This window comes from Rhinopithecus roxellana, chromosome 17, assembly GCF_007565055.1.
Source record: "Rhinopithecus roxellana isolate Shanxi Qingling chromosome 17, ASM756505v1, whole genome shotgun sequence".
Lineage (NCBI taxonomy): Eukaryota > Metazoa > Chordata > Mammalia > Primates > Cercopithecidae > Rhinopithecus > Rhinopithecus roxellana.
The window spans coordinates 27850079-27866750 of record NC_044565.1 but is presented as its reverse complement, the minus strand read 5'-3'; the positions used below and the strand labels follow the sequence as shown (position 1 = coordinate 27866750).

The 16672-nt window shown below is 41.3% G+C and overlaps 1 protein-coding gene across 34 annotated transcripts in view; it reads right to left on the bottom strand.

Moving 5' to 3' along the window:
- Window positions 1-16672, bottom strand: part of MAP4K4 (mitogen-activated protein kinase kinase kinase kinase 4) — a 197489-nt gene that overhangs the window by 22211 nt on the left and 158606 nt on the right. For 3 of the 34 annotated variants that reach the window (XM_030920650.1, XM_030920643.1, XM_030920647.1), the window contains exons 14-26: window positions 15278-15364; window positions 14496-14717; window positions 13381-13542; window positions 10305-10538; window positions 9317-9423; window positions 7783-7934; window positions 7052-7149; window positions 6340-6348; window positions 4513-4688; window positions 3890-4010; window positions 2615-2806; window positions 538-655; window positions 49-219 (exon numbers count right to left, since the gene is read on the bottom strand). In XM_030920650.1, the coding sequence (XP_030776510.1) occupies window positions 49-219; window positions 538-655; window positions 2615-2806; window positions 3890-4010; window positions 4513-4688; window positions 6340-6348; window positions 7052-7149; window positions 7783-7934; window positions 9317-9423; window positions 10305-10538; window positions 13381-13542; window positions 14496-14717; window positions 15278-15364 (1849 nt within the window). The remainder of the gene's footprint in view (window positions 1-48; window positions 220-537; window positions 656-2614; window positions 2807-3889; window positions 4011-4512; window positions 4689-6339; window positions 6349-7051; window positions 7150-7782; window positions 7935-9316; window positions 9424-10304; window positions 10539-13380; window positions 13543-14495; window positions 14718-15277; window positions 15365-16672) is intronic. The other 31 variants (XM_030920652.1, XM_030920654.1, XM_030920660.1 and 28 more) reach the window with 27 other exon arrangements.

Here is a 16672-nt window from a genome sequence, read left to right as displayed (position 1 = left end):
CTGCTCAGAATAAAAATGAAAGTGTTAGAGGAGTGGCTAGACACCTACCCCATAAGGCAGCACACAGAATTTCAGAGTTAAACCTCTTCTTGTATTTACGAATCTCTGGGGTATCACTCTGTGGCCTAGTGTTGGTAGGATTCACATTGACCACTGAGCCTTTCCGGGTAGGATCTTGCCTTATGGCTTCCGGTCTCATCCCATCACAGGAAAATCCCACTGAAACACAATACATTTGAAATTATTTTCTGTACACACACACACCATGCCTGCCTCCCTCCCCCAGTACACTTCAAGTAAATATTCATGTGGTATAACCAACACTTTGTCAGAGAGAAGAAATCTGTAAGCAATATATATGGAAAAAGGAAATGGACTCTGCAGAGCATTGCAAATAAGGCAATCCAACTGGGATGGGAAGTTTCTGTACCTGAGGTCTGTGCCTGTGAACAACCAGCTACACCTAAGCCACTCAAAAGAGCAACTCAAAGATAAAGTCCCATTTGTCAGCTGCTTTCTTGTTGCTACTGTACTTACCCACAGAAGTCACTGTTGTTCCACTAGATGGAGAAATCTGTAGTAATCTGGGGTCTATAAAAGGTGTAAAGGAGGAGGAAGATTTGTGTTTCTGGAGTGTGCTACTAGCGGACTGAGTCTGCAATGTAAATTTCAATGTTATTAATACAACTGGCATTTTAAAAATGAACATTAAAAATATACATTTCAATTCACTTCTACATTGCACTAACTATTTCCCAATACTTTGCTCTATTTCTCTTGCATCATTACCCCAAAAAATGCTCTGCAGGGAGCTTCCACATGGCATAGCAACCCTCAGGGCAGGCTGCTTTACCTGGAACCACTGCAGGAGCCATATCTCTACCAGAGACATTGCTCATCTACAAAGCGGTGCTGCAAGCTACCAATGAAATCTATGCTTCGTGTGCCTAGCTTTAAAACAAATTAAGTAAATACTTATAATGAAACTCCTAAAGGAGGTGAATTGGTCTATCTCAATTCACCAATTTCTGAATTTATTCTCCTACCCAAAAGAGTCCAAATAATCTATGCTGGAATATTGGCAATTATTAATAATTCTAGTTATTTTAAATTGAGCCTCTTGCCAGAAAGCTACAGAAGCTTTGGCTACTGTTGTTTTAGGTGCATCACCATTAAACCCATACCAAATGGGGACTCATTAGTGAAAGTGTAAATGACAAAAGAAGGCACATCCTTTTGATCTTTTAGGAGCACTGGTGTTTTGGTTAATAATGTAACTTAAGACAAAAAAAACACAAAGAAAGTGAAACAAATTGTTAAGTGGAAATGTAATGACAAGTAAAAACAAAACAAACAGAAAAATAAATTTGCCGGTTTAGTGAGTTAAGGGTTATAGTAAAATACTGCACATTAGAGCGAAATGGAGCAAAGTTTAAAATATAAATATAAGGAGGAATGTGAGTGTAGGTGGGAAATAGATCTCAGGAGAAAAAAGGAACATGTCTGATCAAGTGCTTTTGTCCTGTACCATTGAACCCTCCATGGACACCGAGAGTCACCATGTCCTAGAGCCCATGCCCTCTCCGAAGCTTCCCACCTGAACATCTGTCCCCTGGCAGCTTCCCTCCCTGTGCCATGAGTCAGTGGCCAGTCCAGTCGATGCCAAGCCTGTCTAGGAAGCAGCTGACTTGCCCCTGCTCCTCAGAAGGAAGGATTTTTCTGATTCTTTCTAACCTCCCTCAACTGGTAGATAAAGGCACTGAAACCAAATCTTCCGTGGAATCAAATCACTTGTTTAATTCAATACGGGTGCTCAAGTGAGCTACGTCACTACTACCCTGTTCAAAGAGCAAAGAATCACCCAGACTGAGCTAACACCCAGACTGAGCACCACAACCAAGCCTTCAAAGGAGCACACAGATTTCCCACACAAAATTTTAAATTAAAAACAAGCTCAAACCTTTGCCCTTCTTGCTTAACATCCTAATTTTTTCTAGGTTTCCCAAAAATAATTTGGCTTCCAAACCACTGAGTGATTATAAATTTCAAAGGACGAAATCCTTAATAGGGTTGGTGAAAACAAGTAAGAGTAATCAACCAACAACCACCCCCAAAACAAGGAAAAAAAAAAAAAAAACACCAGCTCTGTTTGAAAGAGATTCCTGTACAGGATAACAAGTTTGTCCAGATAAGGCCAAGCCTGCTGAACCGAATCCTCCTATATTTTATTTATTGGATAAAAAGAATGAAAAGGGCAGATTCCACAAATGACTATAAGAATTTCATGTCAAATACATAATATGGATCTGAGGACACAGCATTTTATTTAGACTTTAAAAAAAAAAAAAACTAGATAAAGAAAGCCATGCAACTATACTTATCTAGAGAACAGTAAACAGCGAACTGGCAAGTTTTGGGGAGCTGATCTAGGGTTAAGGGGTTTATATGCAGATCTGAAACATGTTACTTGGGGTTGGGGAGAAGGGTAGGTGACAGAGAAAGCAGGGTGGGAAGGGAAGGGGTGAGGGTGTTGGAAAGGTCTCCTTTGCAAACTAACTCCTAGGCAGTGCTGGTCTAACCCCAGGAAAGCAGCCAGCTGTGGTGCGAGACATACCTCATTAGCAGTGAGCTTGTCCTGGGGTGTCTGTGGGGACATGGTGGGTGTCGGCTGGCTGGAGGATGGGGAGGAGGAGGTGGAGGAAGTGGAGGAGGAATGGCTTTGCTGTAAGAGATCTGGCAAGAGGTGAATGCGACCGGCAAAGCCATTGCTCTCATGATGGCTGGCACGCTTTTGGTCAACTGTACTCTGTAGAAAAAACAGGCACACTTGTCTCGCTCAAGCGCAGCTAAAATTGCCTATGGCCCTATTGATAACTGCTTTGTTTAAGGTGCTGTGTGATTTATAAATTCTGCTAAATTACCAAGGAAAAACCAAAGGAATTAGCCTGAACTGCTCACACTTCCTCATCAAATGCCTAACTTGAGCCAACAGAATTCAAAGTACCTCATCTGGTGGCTGCGCGACTTGAGCAGTGAGCGTTTAATCTGGTTTATCTGTTGCACTAGCTTCTGTTACCAAAACCAGTATCCTTTTTTTTTTTCTTTTTAAATCTTTCTTTGTAAAGCTCCAGAAAGTACCTGTGGATTCTCTGAATCCTGGTCTTTTCCATGTTCTTCCTACTTTCCATCCGAATGCATTGCCATAGCATGAAACACAATTAGGGCAAAGTCCAAAATACTAAATAGATGCCCTGTTCTATTTAAATGAGAAGCGCATCACTTTAATTAAGTCTAAGCTAAGAAACGAACAGACAGTTAAAAAGCTTAGTGATCCAAACTGAGCATATCTGAGTGGCACATATTTAATTATTCAACAAGTAAGAAAACTAACATTTTGGAACATAGAAGAGAAACCTCCCGAACTCTTCTGCTCTCCGAGTCTCTGGGCCTGTGATGAGGCTCGTCCTGCCTGCCTCACCCGCTCCCGCTGTGGCACTGCAGACACTCAGAGCCAAGCGTGCTCTGCAGAGCCAAGGTAGTTACTCTGCCAGACTCCAGACCTGCTTCCTCACTCTGCGAGCCTGTTTAAGGCCTCCCTGTGGCTTCTCTCCCACTCAGACATAGACTGTGAGACTCAGCGCGGTGCTTGAATGAGGGCTGCCGCAGACATGCAGAGGAGCAGCGATGTGGGGTGGAGACTACTCGCTACCTTCCGGGCATGCAGTACACACCTGCCTCCCTAGCCCCCGACACTTGACACTTGACCCTCTGGGACTTGTTAACATGAAAACAGATGATGATGGAGAAACAGCATGAGTGAGTGAATGAGCAAGTGGGTTAATGACCACAGGAGAAGCTCAGCCTCTGACGACAGAGAAGACACGGGTACCTGGCGGACGATTAGAGTGCCCTCCTTGGATGGGGTCATGGCCGGCTCACTTTCTACATCATCATGGACAATCATGGTTTTCACAGATTCCGTTTCACCATTGCTCAAATTCAGAGATGACCTACGGAGGCAAAATCCAGAAGTGAAAGGCCTTCATCTCTGGAGTCAAGGAGATCCTGTTTAGGCTTTCTGCCTTCTCAAAATCAAAACATGAGAGGAGGCTACCGGTATAAAGCCTCCTCCAAAAAAGCAACTGCTTAGCTTTCTCCCTTTAACAAAGAACTTCCTTCCAGTGCCATTTGTTTCTAAGCAAAAACTTAGAATGAGTAATTACAGCTAATTAAAGTAGTTATATCAAACTGAAATTTCCCCTGGATCATATATCCTCCAATCAAAAGGAAAAAATAAAGTACACGCTGGGGTGCTGGGGAAGCACTGACACATGCACACACCAACGAAGAGAAGGGGAAACACAAGGCGGCCTGCTGCTGAATCCATGAGAACTACAGAGTAAGTGCTCATGGGGTCACGCAATAGTCTAGGATCAACTGGGTCCCAGTCCCAGCGGAAAGCAGGCTCTGAGAGAATACTTTCATCCTCTCTAAAAGAGGCCAGGGACTGACGCTGCTCTGGTGTCCTCTGGTCCCGAGGTGGACTCGTCGGCCCCTTCCTGCTCCACATCGTCGTCCTCCTCATCCGTCGTCCCCGACTCCTCACTGGATGAGGAGTAGTCCGTCACTTTGTGAGGGGGCCGTACATCTTCCACCGCTCGAAGCTCTTTGGCCAGTGCGGTCAGATCCTAAAGCAAAGGACAGAAAAGAGAGAGTTAAGTAAGGCAACGGGGGTGCAGGGACAGGAGAAGATGACAAGTTCTTTAACCATAAACTGCCACAATGTCAGTTTTGTAAGACTTTTGTAGAGTAGTTACCCAGTTTCATAAGAAAGTGAGCTCCTACGGCTTTTAATAGAAAAAACCAAAGAAAGTCAAGAGAGAGATAAAAAAAAACAGAAGACAGCAAAAAAGGTCAAAGATGTCATAATACAGTTCAAATCCCATGACAATAAAAACACACAATGATCTGCTCATGATAAGCTCACAGTATTGTTGTTGTTTTTCAATATGAGGTAAAATTCTAGATCAACAAATGTATATACACAGACCCTGGGCTTTGTTGTAAGGACATCTCCCTATATGACGAAGTCTTCTTTAGACTTAGCAACGCTCTAGTTAAACAGGCCTGATATAAAAGGTTTTGAGGGACACATTTTTATTTTACTTCAACTTTTATTATTAAAAACTTCAACGCTCTAAGGTTTAATTTTAATAAATGTTTATAGTTACTATTTGTAGGATATTTATGAAATCTTAATAAACATTAATATTTTACTATAATCAACATTTTAAGTTTAATATTTTATTAATAAAAGTTGTAGAAACATAACTTTCCTCCCACAACTCTTTAAATCAGGCCTATTTAACTAGAGGCTTGCTTTCTGGACTGCCCCCTTTAAAGAAGACTTTGTCATACAGGCATGTGTCTTTTCACCAAAGCTCAAGGATCTATGTATATACATTTGCTGATCTAGAATTTTACCTCACACTGAAAAACAAAAAAAAACAAAAAACTTCAAACCTACATTACAATGAAAGAGGAGTGAAGTGAGCACCAGGATGCCATTTACATCTCACTTCACTGACTGTTCACGACCTGCCACTTTCATGGACAAGTCCGAGACACATGAAGAGACAGTGGCAACCCTGAGTGCGGGGGACAGGAGGCTGTGGGCGTCCCTATCGCCCTCCTTCAAGCCTTACCACATCTCCCTGTAACACCACCTATGAACGGGAATATCCGAAAGAAAAGAAACCAGTAGTGGAATTTGTTCAAAAGGCTTCGTTTCCCTTTACTCTTCCACACTGAGATATTCTTAAGATTCAATCAATCCACCAAATAATAATTTTCAAGAGTGATTACTATTTATACTCCACATTTTCATACGAAACTCCAAATTCATCTTTTTTGGGGAATTTTATTTAAAAGTAACCACTTTTTTAAAAGGCAGTCTATGTAACTCTTTTTGTCTTTTATTTCTAGCAGTTCCAACTTGGTTTTCTTTCTTTTTTTTTTTCCCCCACAGTTGAGAATATTTCTTTTCTTTGAGCTTGAGCCTCTGAAATTACAGTGATTGGACTCTGAGTCTTGCTATTATTATTTCATGGTTATAGCTGCAGCTTTTTAAACAGTTAGTCAAAAAAGCTACATTTAATAACAATAAATACAGCAAATGTTATGTTAAGAAAGCTGGAGTAAAGTTTAAGGTTTTTATATTCCAGAACAGAACAAGAAGTCAAGTTGAGGAAGGAGCAGGACCGCAGCTTGAATACAAGCTGAGCTGACAGGCGGTCGGAGTGCTGCTCTGAGGCAGAACTTTTCAGAGATGGCGCTTACCACTTCGCCCTTCAGTACAGCGCAGTTTCGTGTAGTCCGAGAAGCCATCGTTGATGAGGAATGCACAGTACAAGGAAGCATGGGAGAAAGAAGGGGAGAGGGAGAAGTACAGAAATCAGTTCAAGCAGGAAATGAAAACTCTTGACAGGCTTAAAATTCCGCAAAGTGTGCACAATTACATGGTCAGGTAACATCAGAGGGATTAAAAGAGAAGGGTGAGGAGCAGTCACCCCAGGTACCAAAAAGCAGAAGGTAGGCAACCAGTGAGTTTAAGAAGGTGATTTTTTAAAACTTACTCTAAAAGCCAGTATTGTAAATGCCGAACCAGAATAAATAAAGGTTAATGCCAAGAAAGAGATAAAAAACCTTTTCTTTTGTATTTTTTTAAAAACATCAGTTTCCTTAGAAGGAAGTTTCACTAAATAAAAACTATACTTTGTTCTGCATTATTTTGTAAGGCTGACTGTACACCAAGTGTATGGCTGGAACAATAGAACATAAAGTTTCACCCACTTGAGACTTTATGCAGGGAAAGCAGATGACACCAATGGAAGGGAACAAATACGTCTGGGGTTTAGGTCATTCCTTATAATTCCTCAACTCTGTGAGGGGCCCTCGCAGAAGAGACTGCAGGCCTCTCAACCACCTATTTTTAATAGAAAGATCGCATTCAAGTCTGAAATAAGTAAAACTGATTTTGCACAATCCTTACAGCAGGCTTGAGGGGTCTGAAAACTTCTTTTTTATCTTCAGGTTTTTTCACTGCATTTTCCAGACGCTGAGATGGAGAGCCTTCAGACTTGGATGACGCTATTGGGTTTAAAAGGGACAAGATGGACGGACACATATCAACATATGGATGTGTATTACGAAGCTGCCCTGCCCACCCCGCCCATTCCTGTCTGCCCATTCATGGCAGGCTCTCCACATGCAGGTATGAACTACAGAGCAGAGAGAGCCCAAGGAGGGCTCCAGCAGCCTTCCTAACTCTTTTACTTAAACCCTCCATCATCACACTCACTTTGACACGTGTTCACAATGTATACCTTGTCACAGTATGTCAGTAATACAATAGAGGGAATATTCACTAATCTATTACGAGTACATTAAAATAACCAATACTGATGACAGTATAGGCTCTGCAGCCCAGACCGTAAGAAATGGGTTCAAATCCTAACTCACATATTAGCCCATTACCTTGGAAAAGTTAGTTAATCCCACTAAATTGTAAAGCACTCACAGTGCTAGGTATATATAAAGCTCTCAAAATTTAGCTCCTTTATGATTAAAATCAGGATGACTGTTATTGTCACTAGCAACCTACGCTAAAACATTGTTTTGTGATGTGTGGCTACACACAAACCACAGATTAAGACGAACTTCCAATATATGGATCACAGCCCAAAACATTAGCAGGGAAAAGGCAAAGGAAAGGCAGCCTACATCTCACTCTGAAGCGTTCCCCGGAGCCACTCTGAGACCCAGGGTGAGACCCGGGCTGGGATCCTGAGTTGCTGGACCCTGAGGAGCTGCCACTGCCAGGTCTGGGCACCAGCTTCTCCACTCTCTCCCACAGAAGCCTGGGCTCAATACTGCTGTGAGAAAAGAGGAAGTGAGAACAGCTAATGCATCATCTCGAGATGCAGTACCATCGTGTGTCCATCCAATGTCTTTAAAATGTAGGGACGAGAAAAACAGTCTATAAACAGCATTCAACATTAAATTCACCAAAAGATAAAATGACATTATTCATGGATTTTTATCTCATATATTTTTAGTTTGTATGCTAAATGATATCCTACCATTAGATCTAAAATCATCAGGTGTGAGATGTAATGCTACTGTTCAGTATAGAAGTAGCAACATTTCTGTCACAGCTACATGCCAGTTCTTAACATTAGGAAAATACTCCATATATTTGTATAATTATATGCATAACTATATTCTGTTTCTAGGCTGCTGCTCTTACCTGCCTGCTGCTGTTCTCAAAAACTGACACTTACAAAGAACAGTCCTTTGTATGGGCTGTTGGAAATGGTACAGAAAAAGCATGGACTGGAATAGATTTCCTGCCATGGATGAACCCAAAGCACACATGTGCTAGGTAAGGATTAATGACACAGACTTGGTCACAGAAGAACACCACAGTCCCCCTACCACTAGCAGTGCTGAGGATTCTGTGCAGCTTTTGGGCCATCATCCATCTGACACTTCAAGTCAGACCAAGGTTCCATGTGCAGAAGGCTAACTTTAGAGGTTCAGTGATGATCAAGATATAAAACATTCAATATAATCACCTTTTCTTCCCTATGATAGTGCTGGTCAATGAAGCTTTCTGTTATGATGAAAATGTTCTATATTTGAGCTGGATAATATCATAGCCACTAGCTACATGTGGCTATAGAGCTCATGAATATACCCAGTGCACTGCAGAATGAAGTTCCCACTGTATTTCATTTTAACTAAATTTAAACTTTAATTTAAATTTAAGGAAACTTCTGTAGCTAATTGTACTGGATAGAGCAGCTCTAGAACCTAAAAAGGATATTATTTGGTTAATTCACTTGCTTACTGCAGACCGTCAGTCAACCAGTGACTTCTTCAGTAACCTGTTTGTGATTTCTGTTTTATGCCACAGGCCTTACAACGTCCCTTAGATGAAAAGCTCCCTCTGATCACAGTTCTCTTAGAACCTCTCCCCCTTCCCTGGTGCTCCCTCCATTTACTCATACAGAGAAAAGTAGTTTAAATTTCAGAGTTACTATATTAATGCACGTCCGGATTCAAACCCACTTTTTACTACACATCAACTTGATGCCATCCACGCTGATGGATTTTATGGCAGCTTTTCCTTTTATAACTAACAATCTCCTTGCCCCAGAACTTCTGTGTTTAAGAGCATTTTTATGAAACAGACAATGTAAGGCTGTGGTAGACCGCACAGGAGGCCTGTTCTCAGCGCTCACTTGTCTTTTACCTGGTGGAGTTTCTCTGTCCTGCCTGGCTATTCTGCTGCCCACTGCCCTGCAGTGGGGAATCTCGACGGGACAGAACAGGGGAACGAGATGTTGTTCTCACAGGAACCTTTAAGTAGAAAATATAGCAATTAAATTATTGAAAACATGAGAGGAAAAAAAAATATTTCCCAACCAAAATATATTTTTAAAGCAGTCCTAATATTTAAAAGCAGTCCTTCCTATCACCTCCACTCCCCATCCCCACTCCTTCCCTGGTCCTACACTGATACATACAATCAGAGAGAAAATTTAGTCACAGGCATCCAAGAAGCCAGTACAAACAGCCTTTCTATGCTCCTGTAACATTTAAATGATGTTTGGACTGAAGCTTGGTAGCAGGGACATACAAAGCATTTGCTGAGATAATGTGAGAATCAGGAAATAAGCTCAAAGAAACCAAACAATGGTCTATAAATGGATTGGCAGGAAGCAAAGACTGGCAGGAAGCAAGAAAATATTCAGAGGAAGCAAATTCCAAATGAGGAAAAATAAATTGACATTGGCTCTTTTGTTTAATTTCACCATTATGTAAACACAAAAACAAAACAAAATCCCCTACATTTAAAAAGAAAATAAAATTTTTCTTATAAGACCTTTTCTAAAAATTTTGACATTAATATTGCAAAACTACATAGCTTCTGCATAAACATACAGAAAAACTGCTAAAATAGATTATGAATTTGTTTAAGAAGCCAATTCTTTGTAGACTTACTCTTACATCATTTTGCTGCCTTATTTAGCGTTAACAGCAGTAAAACGCTAACTGGCCACTGGCTGAATAAAATTGTCTAACTATGGAACTTTATCCTCACCATTAAAAAGTCCCTTTGAAATTTCAATGCCCCTTTAAATTTGGTAAAGTTGCATACCCATAATTAAAATAAATAATCTTAAAAAAAAATAACAAAAAAGAAAAAAGCAGCACACATCTGTCTTTCTGCTCCTTACCCTTGGAGGCACCTCGTCACTGTCTGATCTAGACCAAGCCTTTTGGGTAGGGTCAGGCGTCTCTGACTTAGAGTCAGAGCTCTGACTGAGCACCTCACTGCGGGAAGGTGGACATGGGTCCTGAGAACGAAGATGGTGGTGTGCAAATTTGGGAGGAGAAGGGTCACTGAAGGAATGGGATCGCGAGACAGGGGAAACATTGTTCTTGAGAGATGCCAGGTGGGACCACTGTACCTTACAAGAAAACAAAACACAAAACATTCAATGCGTTCTGCATAAAACTGGCTTTTCTGGTCAATACCAAATCCAAAGCAGGAACTGGCAGAGGCAGAATACACACCGGGGTGGTACAGTGTTAGGTCAGCCACGCAGTGAAACAGTTACACTTCAAAGTGAAGAAGTGGTCTAGGAACACAGTATGTAGAAAAGAACACATGTACATTTACAAGGAAAACTCTTTGTAATATCCAGACAAACATTACAGATAGCAGTTAATGTGAAGACTTTTTTTCTTTTCTTTTCTTTTTTTTTACAAAGAGGCTTTCAGAGCCCAAAGTGGGTATGATGTGTTGCATGCACATCCATGTCAAAGCAGAGACTGAAAAGGCAGAGACAGGCAGAAAAATCGTAAGATAAAGGGCACTGCCAAATGTGCAAACCTACCTAGCCATCCTCACATTACCTGCAGTGTCAGATTTAACACCAGACTGAGTAACAAAATGGCACGTTCAATGAGCAAAGACAAACCCCTCACGTTTTGATAGACTGTATCTCAACAACAGCTAAGTTTTCAACTATACCAACAATTTTTCTTATTTTTCCCAAGTCTACAAACACCCATAACCTAGGTATCTCCATATACTTTCATATTAGTGATGAAAATAAAGAACTGTGATTTCTTTAAAAACATTCAGTACCATGGATTCCCTGAATTGACTATTGTTGGAGTATTCCTTCCACTTGGGAAATTACAAAAATAGGACAATTACTTGTCAACTGAGTTTATCTGGTTGCTTCTAAATTGGGAAAATGATCTCTGAAAAAATCCATAAAATATTTTCATTAAATTATGTTTTACTGTTCCAAAATAATTGTTCAATATGGCAATTGAAAAAATGATGGCTACATATCCATTACATCAATGTACTTGACAAAAACTGAAAATACTAAATCAATTTGTTCAACCTTTCCGAACACAAGATGTGAAATTAGTTCTGGTGTATGATTTCTACAATATACAGGTGAGAGATTTGTATAATACCAGATATTGGTATAATCCCAGACTTCTAAAATGTTTAAGATTTTCAGAGGTAAAGCATGTAATTCAAAGTATTACCTGAAATTATAATCAAAAATGAGCTTTAAAATAGAGTCCTACATGAGAAAAGTTTCCCCCAAAGAATGAACAGGAGAAGGAAATGGGAGACTCTTTCTAGGTACTACACAAATTCATAACAAATGCAAAAATTAGTATAGATAATTCAGAAACTCCTATTTTCTAAACTATTAGTGGCCAAATAAAGATTCTCCACTTACGGCAAGTTTAATTTGCAGTGTGAAAACTTTTATCCTCTGATCTTCAAGCAGTGTAAAGTTGTTAAAGAACACGAGTCCTCAGACCTATTCTAGTAGTCTCTCTTCTCTTCCCTTTCTAATTGTGTCCATTTACCCTCTCCTGCTTTCCTCTTTCCTTTCTATCCCCTCCTTTCTGGAGCTGCCCATCTGTTAGCTCTCCTCGGACTCAAAAAACTGCTTGGTCTCGTGAAAATACTCACTCACCCTCACATACCCCTGGCCGCAGTCCTAGCTATTCTTTCTTTTTAAGATGGAGTCTCACTCTGTCACCCAGGCTGGCATGCAGTGGCACTATCTCAGCTCAATGCAAGCTGCAACCTCCACCTTCTGGGTTCAAGCTATTCTCCTGCCTCAGCCTCCTGAGTAGCTGGGATTACAGGTGCCCGCCACCTCGCCCGGCTGATTTTTGTATTTTTAGGAGAGACAGGGTTTCGCCATGTTGGCCAAGCTGGTCTCAAACTCCTGACCTCAGGTGATCCACCCGCGTTGGCCTCCCAAAGTGCTGGGATTTCAGGTGTGTGCCACTGTGCCCGGCTTTTTTTTTTTTAAACTCCTCCATCCTGCAGATCCCACAGTTTCCTGCCGCAAGAACATAAACTTGTCTCCCACACATGCAAACACCAGTGAAAAATAAACTCAAGCATAAGAACTTGTTCCTAACATTCTGGATTACAGAGTGGCAAGTGGGAAAATGTCTAAAAGTCAGTAATTTTCAGCAAGAGAGTAGAAATCGGCATTTTAAGGATCTCTAAGATCTTTAGCCGTAATCTTCATTGCCTGCTCTCCTCTATGGACAGCACTGTGGGTTCTGCTCCAGGCACACAGCATCAGCCCAACAGTTCCCCTCACCTGGCCAAGGCTAGAATGCTGCAGCAGACCCAAGGAGGGGCCACAGCCTTTTCCCCGGCCTATTTCAGAGAAATTCACACCTAATCCGCTAGATCTAAACTTTTTTGGATCTTGAACCTTGTGAGAATCTGATAAAAGGTCATTCCCCCCCACTCCCACAAAAAATACACATTTAAACAAATAAAGACATTTTGCATGGAATTTCAGGGGCATCATCTAAGGCCCATTCATAGGACTGGCCAAGAGCCAGGGATCATCACGTGGTAGAGCACTTACTTTTAAAATACTTCAGAGAAAATTTCTGGCTCTCCCTCTATGTATTTATAATCCCAGTTCTCTAAAAACTAAACTAAAAGATCTTTGTGTTAGAAAAAGGAGGCACTTAACAGCTGTTAGGGCAGGCAAAAAATTAGAAGAAATCACTCACTCTAGATACTCTTAATGAGTACACAAAAATCTCAAAAAAAAGAAAAAGGAAAAAAATATTTCCCTATCAACTGAGTGTACGCCTTCTTTTAGTCTAAAGTCACTCCTGCTCATCTCTCTTCTTTTTCAATGTGGTGACAAACTAAACTGTGATACTACAGTAGGCCTGTGGCTCAGCGAGCCGTTGCGTGAGTCTCCTCAACCACAGCAAACTGACTGTTGCTACCTGTGGCTCCGCTGGTCTCTGCAGGGCGGGATGCACAGACTCGGAGTTGCCATTGGAAAAAGACTCTGATCGGGAAGGCACTGGTGGCTCCAATACTCTGCCTGTCTGCTTAGACTGGGCTTCAGGGGAGCTGTGGTTAGTTTTCCTAAATCTATCTTCCACCTGCATCAGAGAATGAGAAGACATAACTCAGTGTTAGTAGGGGAAAAGCAGAAATATCAAAGAAAGTCTAAGAGTGGAAGAAATCTAAAGACAAATGTTCTGTTTTCTTCTGCCACAAGAAAAGAGAGGGGCAGCTGGAAAACAGAAGGTAGATAAAGTAGTGCTAGGATTAGATTCAGGAAAAAGAAAATATTTGTGAAGATAAAAATTAGCAAGGCAGTCTCTAAGCTCTCCTCCTTGCTCAGAATTCTAAGACTGTATATGATGATAAAGTAGAAAAATGTAATCTGTCACAAGCAACTAAACCAACAGACTAAAAAACTATCATCAGAAATCCAGAATGCATTTCACTCCATCAAAAATAAAAGCACTCCAGAACAAACAGAACACTTGTTTCTAGAATCTACTGCCTGTGAGGGCAGACACAATAGAAGGCTGCCGCCACCTGTGGGCCAGGATTCAATACCTCTACAGGCACACCTGTCGTCCACCTCGCACCTCCAAGCAGTCCCCACTGCAGCCTACTCAGCCTACTCTGAGGCTCTGGCTAGCCCTAACACACCAATCTAGCAGTGCATCTTGACATCTGCAAAGTCAGAAAGTTAAGCCACAGGCACTCTTTAGCTTTATACTAGCTTGGGAGAATAGTTCATCAGACCACTCTTTCATCCACATTTTTAAGAAGGACTGTGTCATGTAATCTTCTTTTTGTTTAGTTCAGTTTCAAGTTCTTCTGAGGCACTCTGGTCCTTTATGGAAAAAGCACTGACTGCATCTGAAACCTTGGGCAAGGCCCTCCACTCCTCTGAAACTCAATTTCCTAGTTAGAAAACGAAGAAACTAGATAATTAGCTAACCTCTATGGCCTGTTCTAGAAATCATATGACACAGTTCTGAAGAGTCATTGTACTGCTTTCCAGAGCAATGTCTAAGTGACAAAGGAAAGAGGATACCTCTCGCGCTCGGTCGGCAGGCTCGTAGTGGACTTTGGGCTCGGGAGCATGGAAGCTTGGCTTGCTCCTTTCCTGCTGCGGTGGTGGCGGCTGCTGCGAGTGCTGCGGGTGCGGCCTCCTATGGTCATGCTGTAGAGACAGGAGATATGCTTGTTCTTGTTGCAACTGCCTCTGGAGCCTCTCTGCCTGCCGGTGCTCCTCCATCTCCCGCCATCGGCACTCCTTGGAGAGGGAGAGGATAACACTAAATCTATGGGACACTGGAGAGCTCGCCTCTTCTCTGGATTTGTTTGGCTTTTTAAAAAAGTGACCATACATTTTCCCTCGGTGTTTTGTAAGAAAGCAAAATAGTTGGGATTTTAAATAGCACATTACCTGTGGAAAAATCTCACCGCTGTTGCTAACCATAATTATCACTGGACAGAGTAAGAGATAATTCAATTAAATGTGAGTATTAGTGGTATAGATACTAGGTAAAAATTCTGTGGCATGTACTTTCAACCTACTGCCCTCAGCATTCTAGTGTGTTCACTGAGTGCCAAGTTCTGTTTAAAACCTTGTTGATCTACCAAACAAGAACAATTAACTTATTAAAGAGAAATAAATAAATAAAGACCACGTTGCAATGTGCTACCAATAGGACCATAAAATGGGCATCTCTATTTCAGCCTGGCTGCCCACAGCAAAACCAAAATGGTCTGGTGACCACCACAGCTTGCTCGACTTAGGGGAAGGATGATGGAGCCCTGATGCTACAGAATGAAACAGAGGCGGGGCTTTACCAGTAACATGGCCTGCTCCTGGAGCAGCTGCTGCTGAAGGACTTCCAAGTGCCGCTGCTCCTCTTCTAGCTGTCGCCTGATATACTCCTGTCACACAGAAATCACCCAGCAATCAATTTATCCCAAAGAAAAGCATCAGAACCACCTGAATGGAGCACCAAGAACCATTTGCTCCAATCATCTTTAGTGACAATTCACTTAGTGGTAAATACCTCAAGAAAATCTATTGCTAAAGATTTCTCCAAGAACTTCAAATTGGCCAGTAAGACCTAAGGAGCCTAACAAATGATGATATGTATTCCCATGATATACATGAAGGGATCTAAAAGTATTTCTGTTAGAACACAGCTGTTGCATACAAATGCAGAATTTTAAAAGAGTATGCCATTACTCTTTTAAGGCTGGTAAACTCTTAAGGTTGGTAAACTCCAGAGAAATCAAGAGTTTAATTTAAAAGGATCAGAGGGTTCTGATTAGTAAACATCTGCTTATTAGTCATTATTTATAAAAGCACAGATCACCAATTTTTGAAACCTAAAACCAAAACCTGCTTAATATTAAAATACAACAAACATGATTCATGCTTTCACTGACAATTCCAAAGCCACCTGGAATGACTTTATTCCAGACTTGGGCAACTCTTCTCAAATGGACAGACCCAGGCTCCATGATAAGCTTGTGTGTGTGTGACAAAGACAGAGACAGACAAGGACAAGGGGAGAGAAAGAGAGGAGGAGGTGCAGATGGGGTGGTTTTTCTTTTCAATGAGAAGAGAATGATTAGTCTTCATAACAATGAACACAGGTAAAGACATCCCAAATATGTTACGGAGAGAGGTAAAACCCTTCTTCGAAGCTGCATGCACATTATAAAGGACAGGGATACCAGGAGGCCTCAGTCCCTGTTCCATTGAGAAATGGCTCTATGATCTCTAGCACGCTCTAAAGCTCCCCTTTTCTCAGTCTCTTCATTTGAGAAATGAGCATCCAAAATCTCCTCTCCCAACCCTCAGGAATTTTTTTAAGGTTCAGAAATTAGATCAATATGAAATAACCTTGAAAAACATAACACATTTTACAAGCAAAAGAGGCTTCCTTTTTTTCTAGAAGAGGAATAGACTAAGAAGGACTCTGAGGAGATATTTTATCCTGAAATTCAGATTCCCTTTTCAGAGTGTCTACTGCTGACCATCCCCTGTGTCATGGTGCACACCTTGAAACAAAAATAGCCATCAATATAGGCTGAACAGAAGTTTTAGTTAACCAATATCTCTGGGAGAATATTGAAATTACAGCATATAAAAATCCTAAGAAATCCTTACTTAACAAAGAAAACTGAGCCAAAAAAGCCAACTGAGGGGGTGTGGGCAGTGGGCGGGGAGGGGGGAGGTGGACT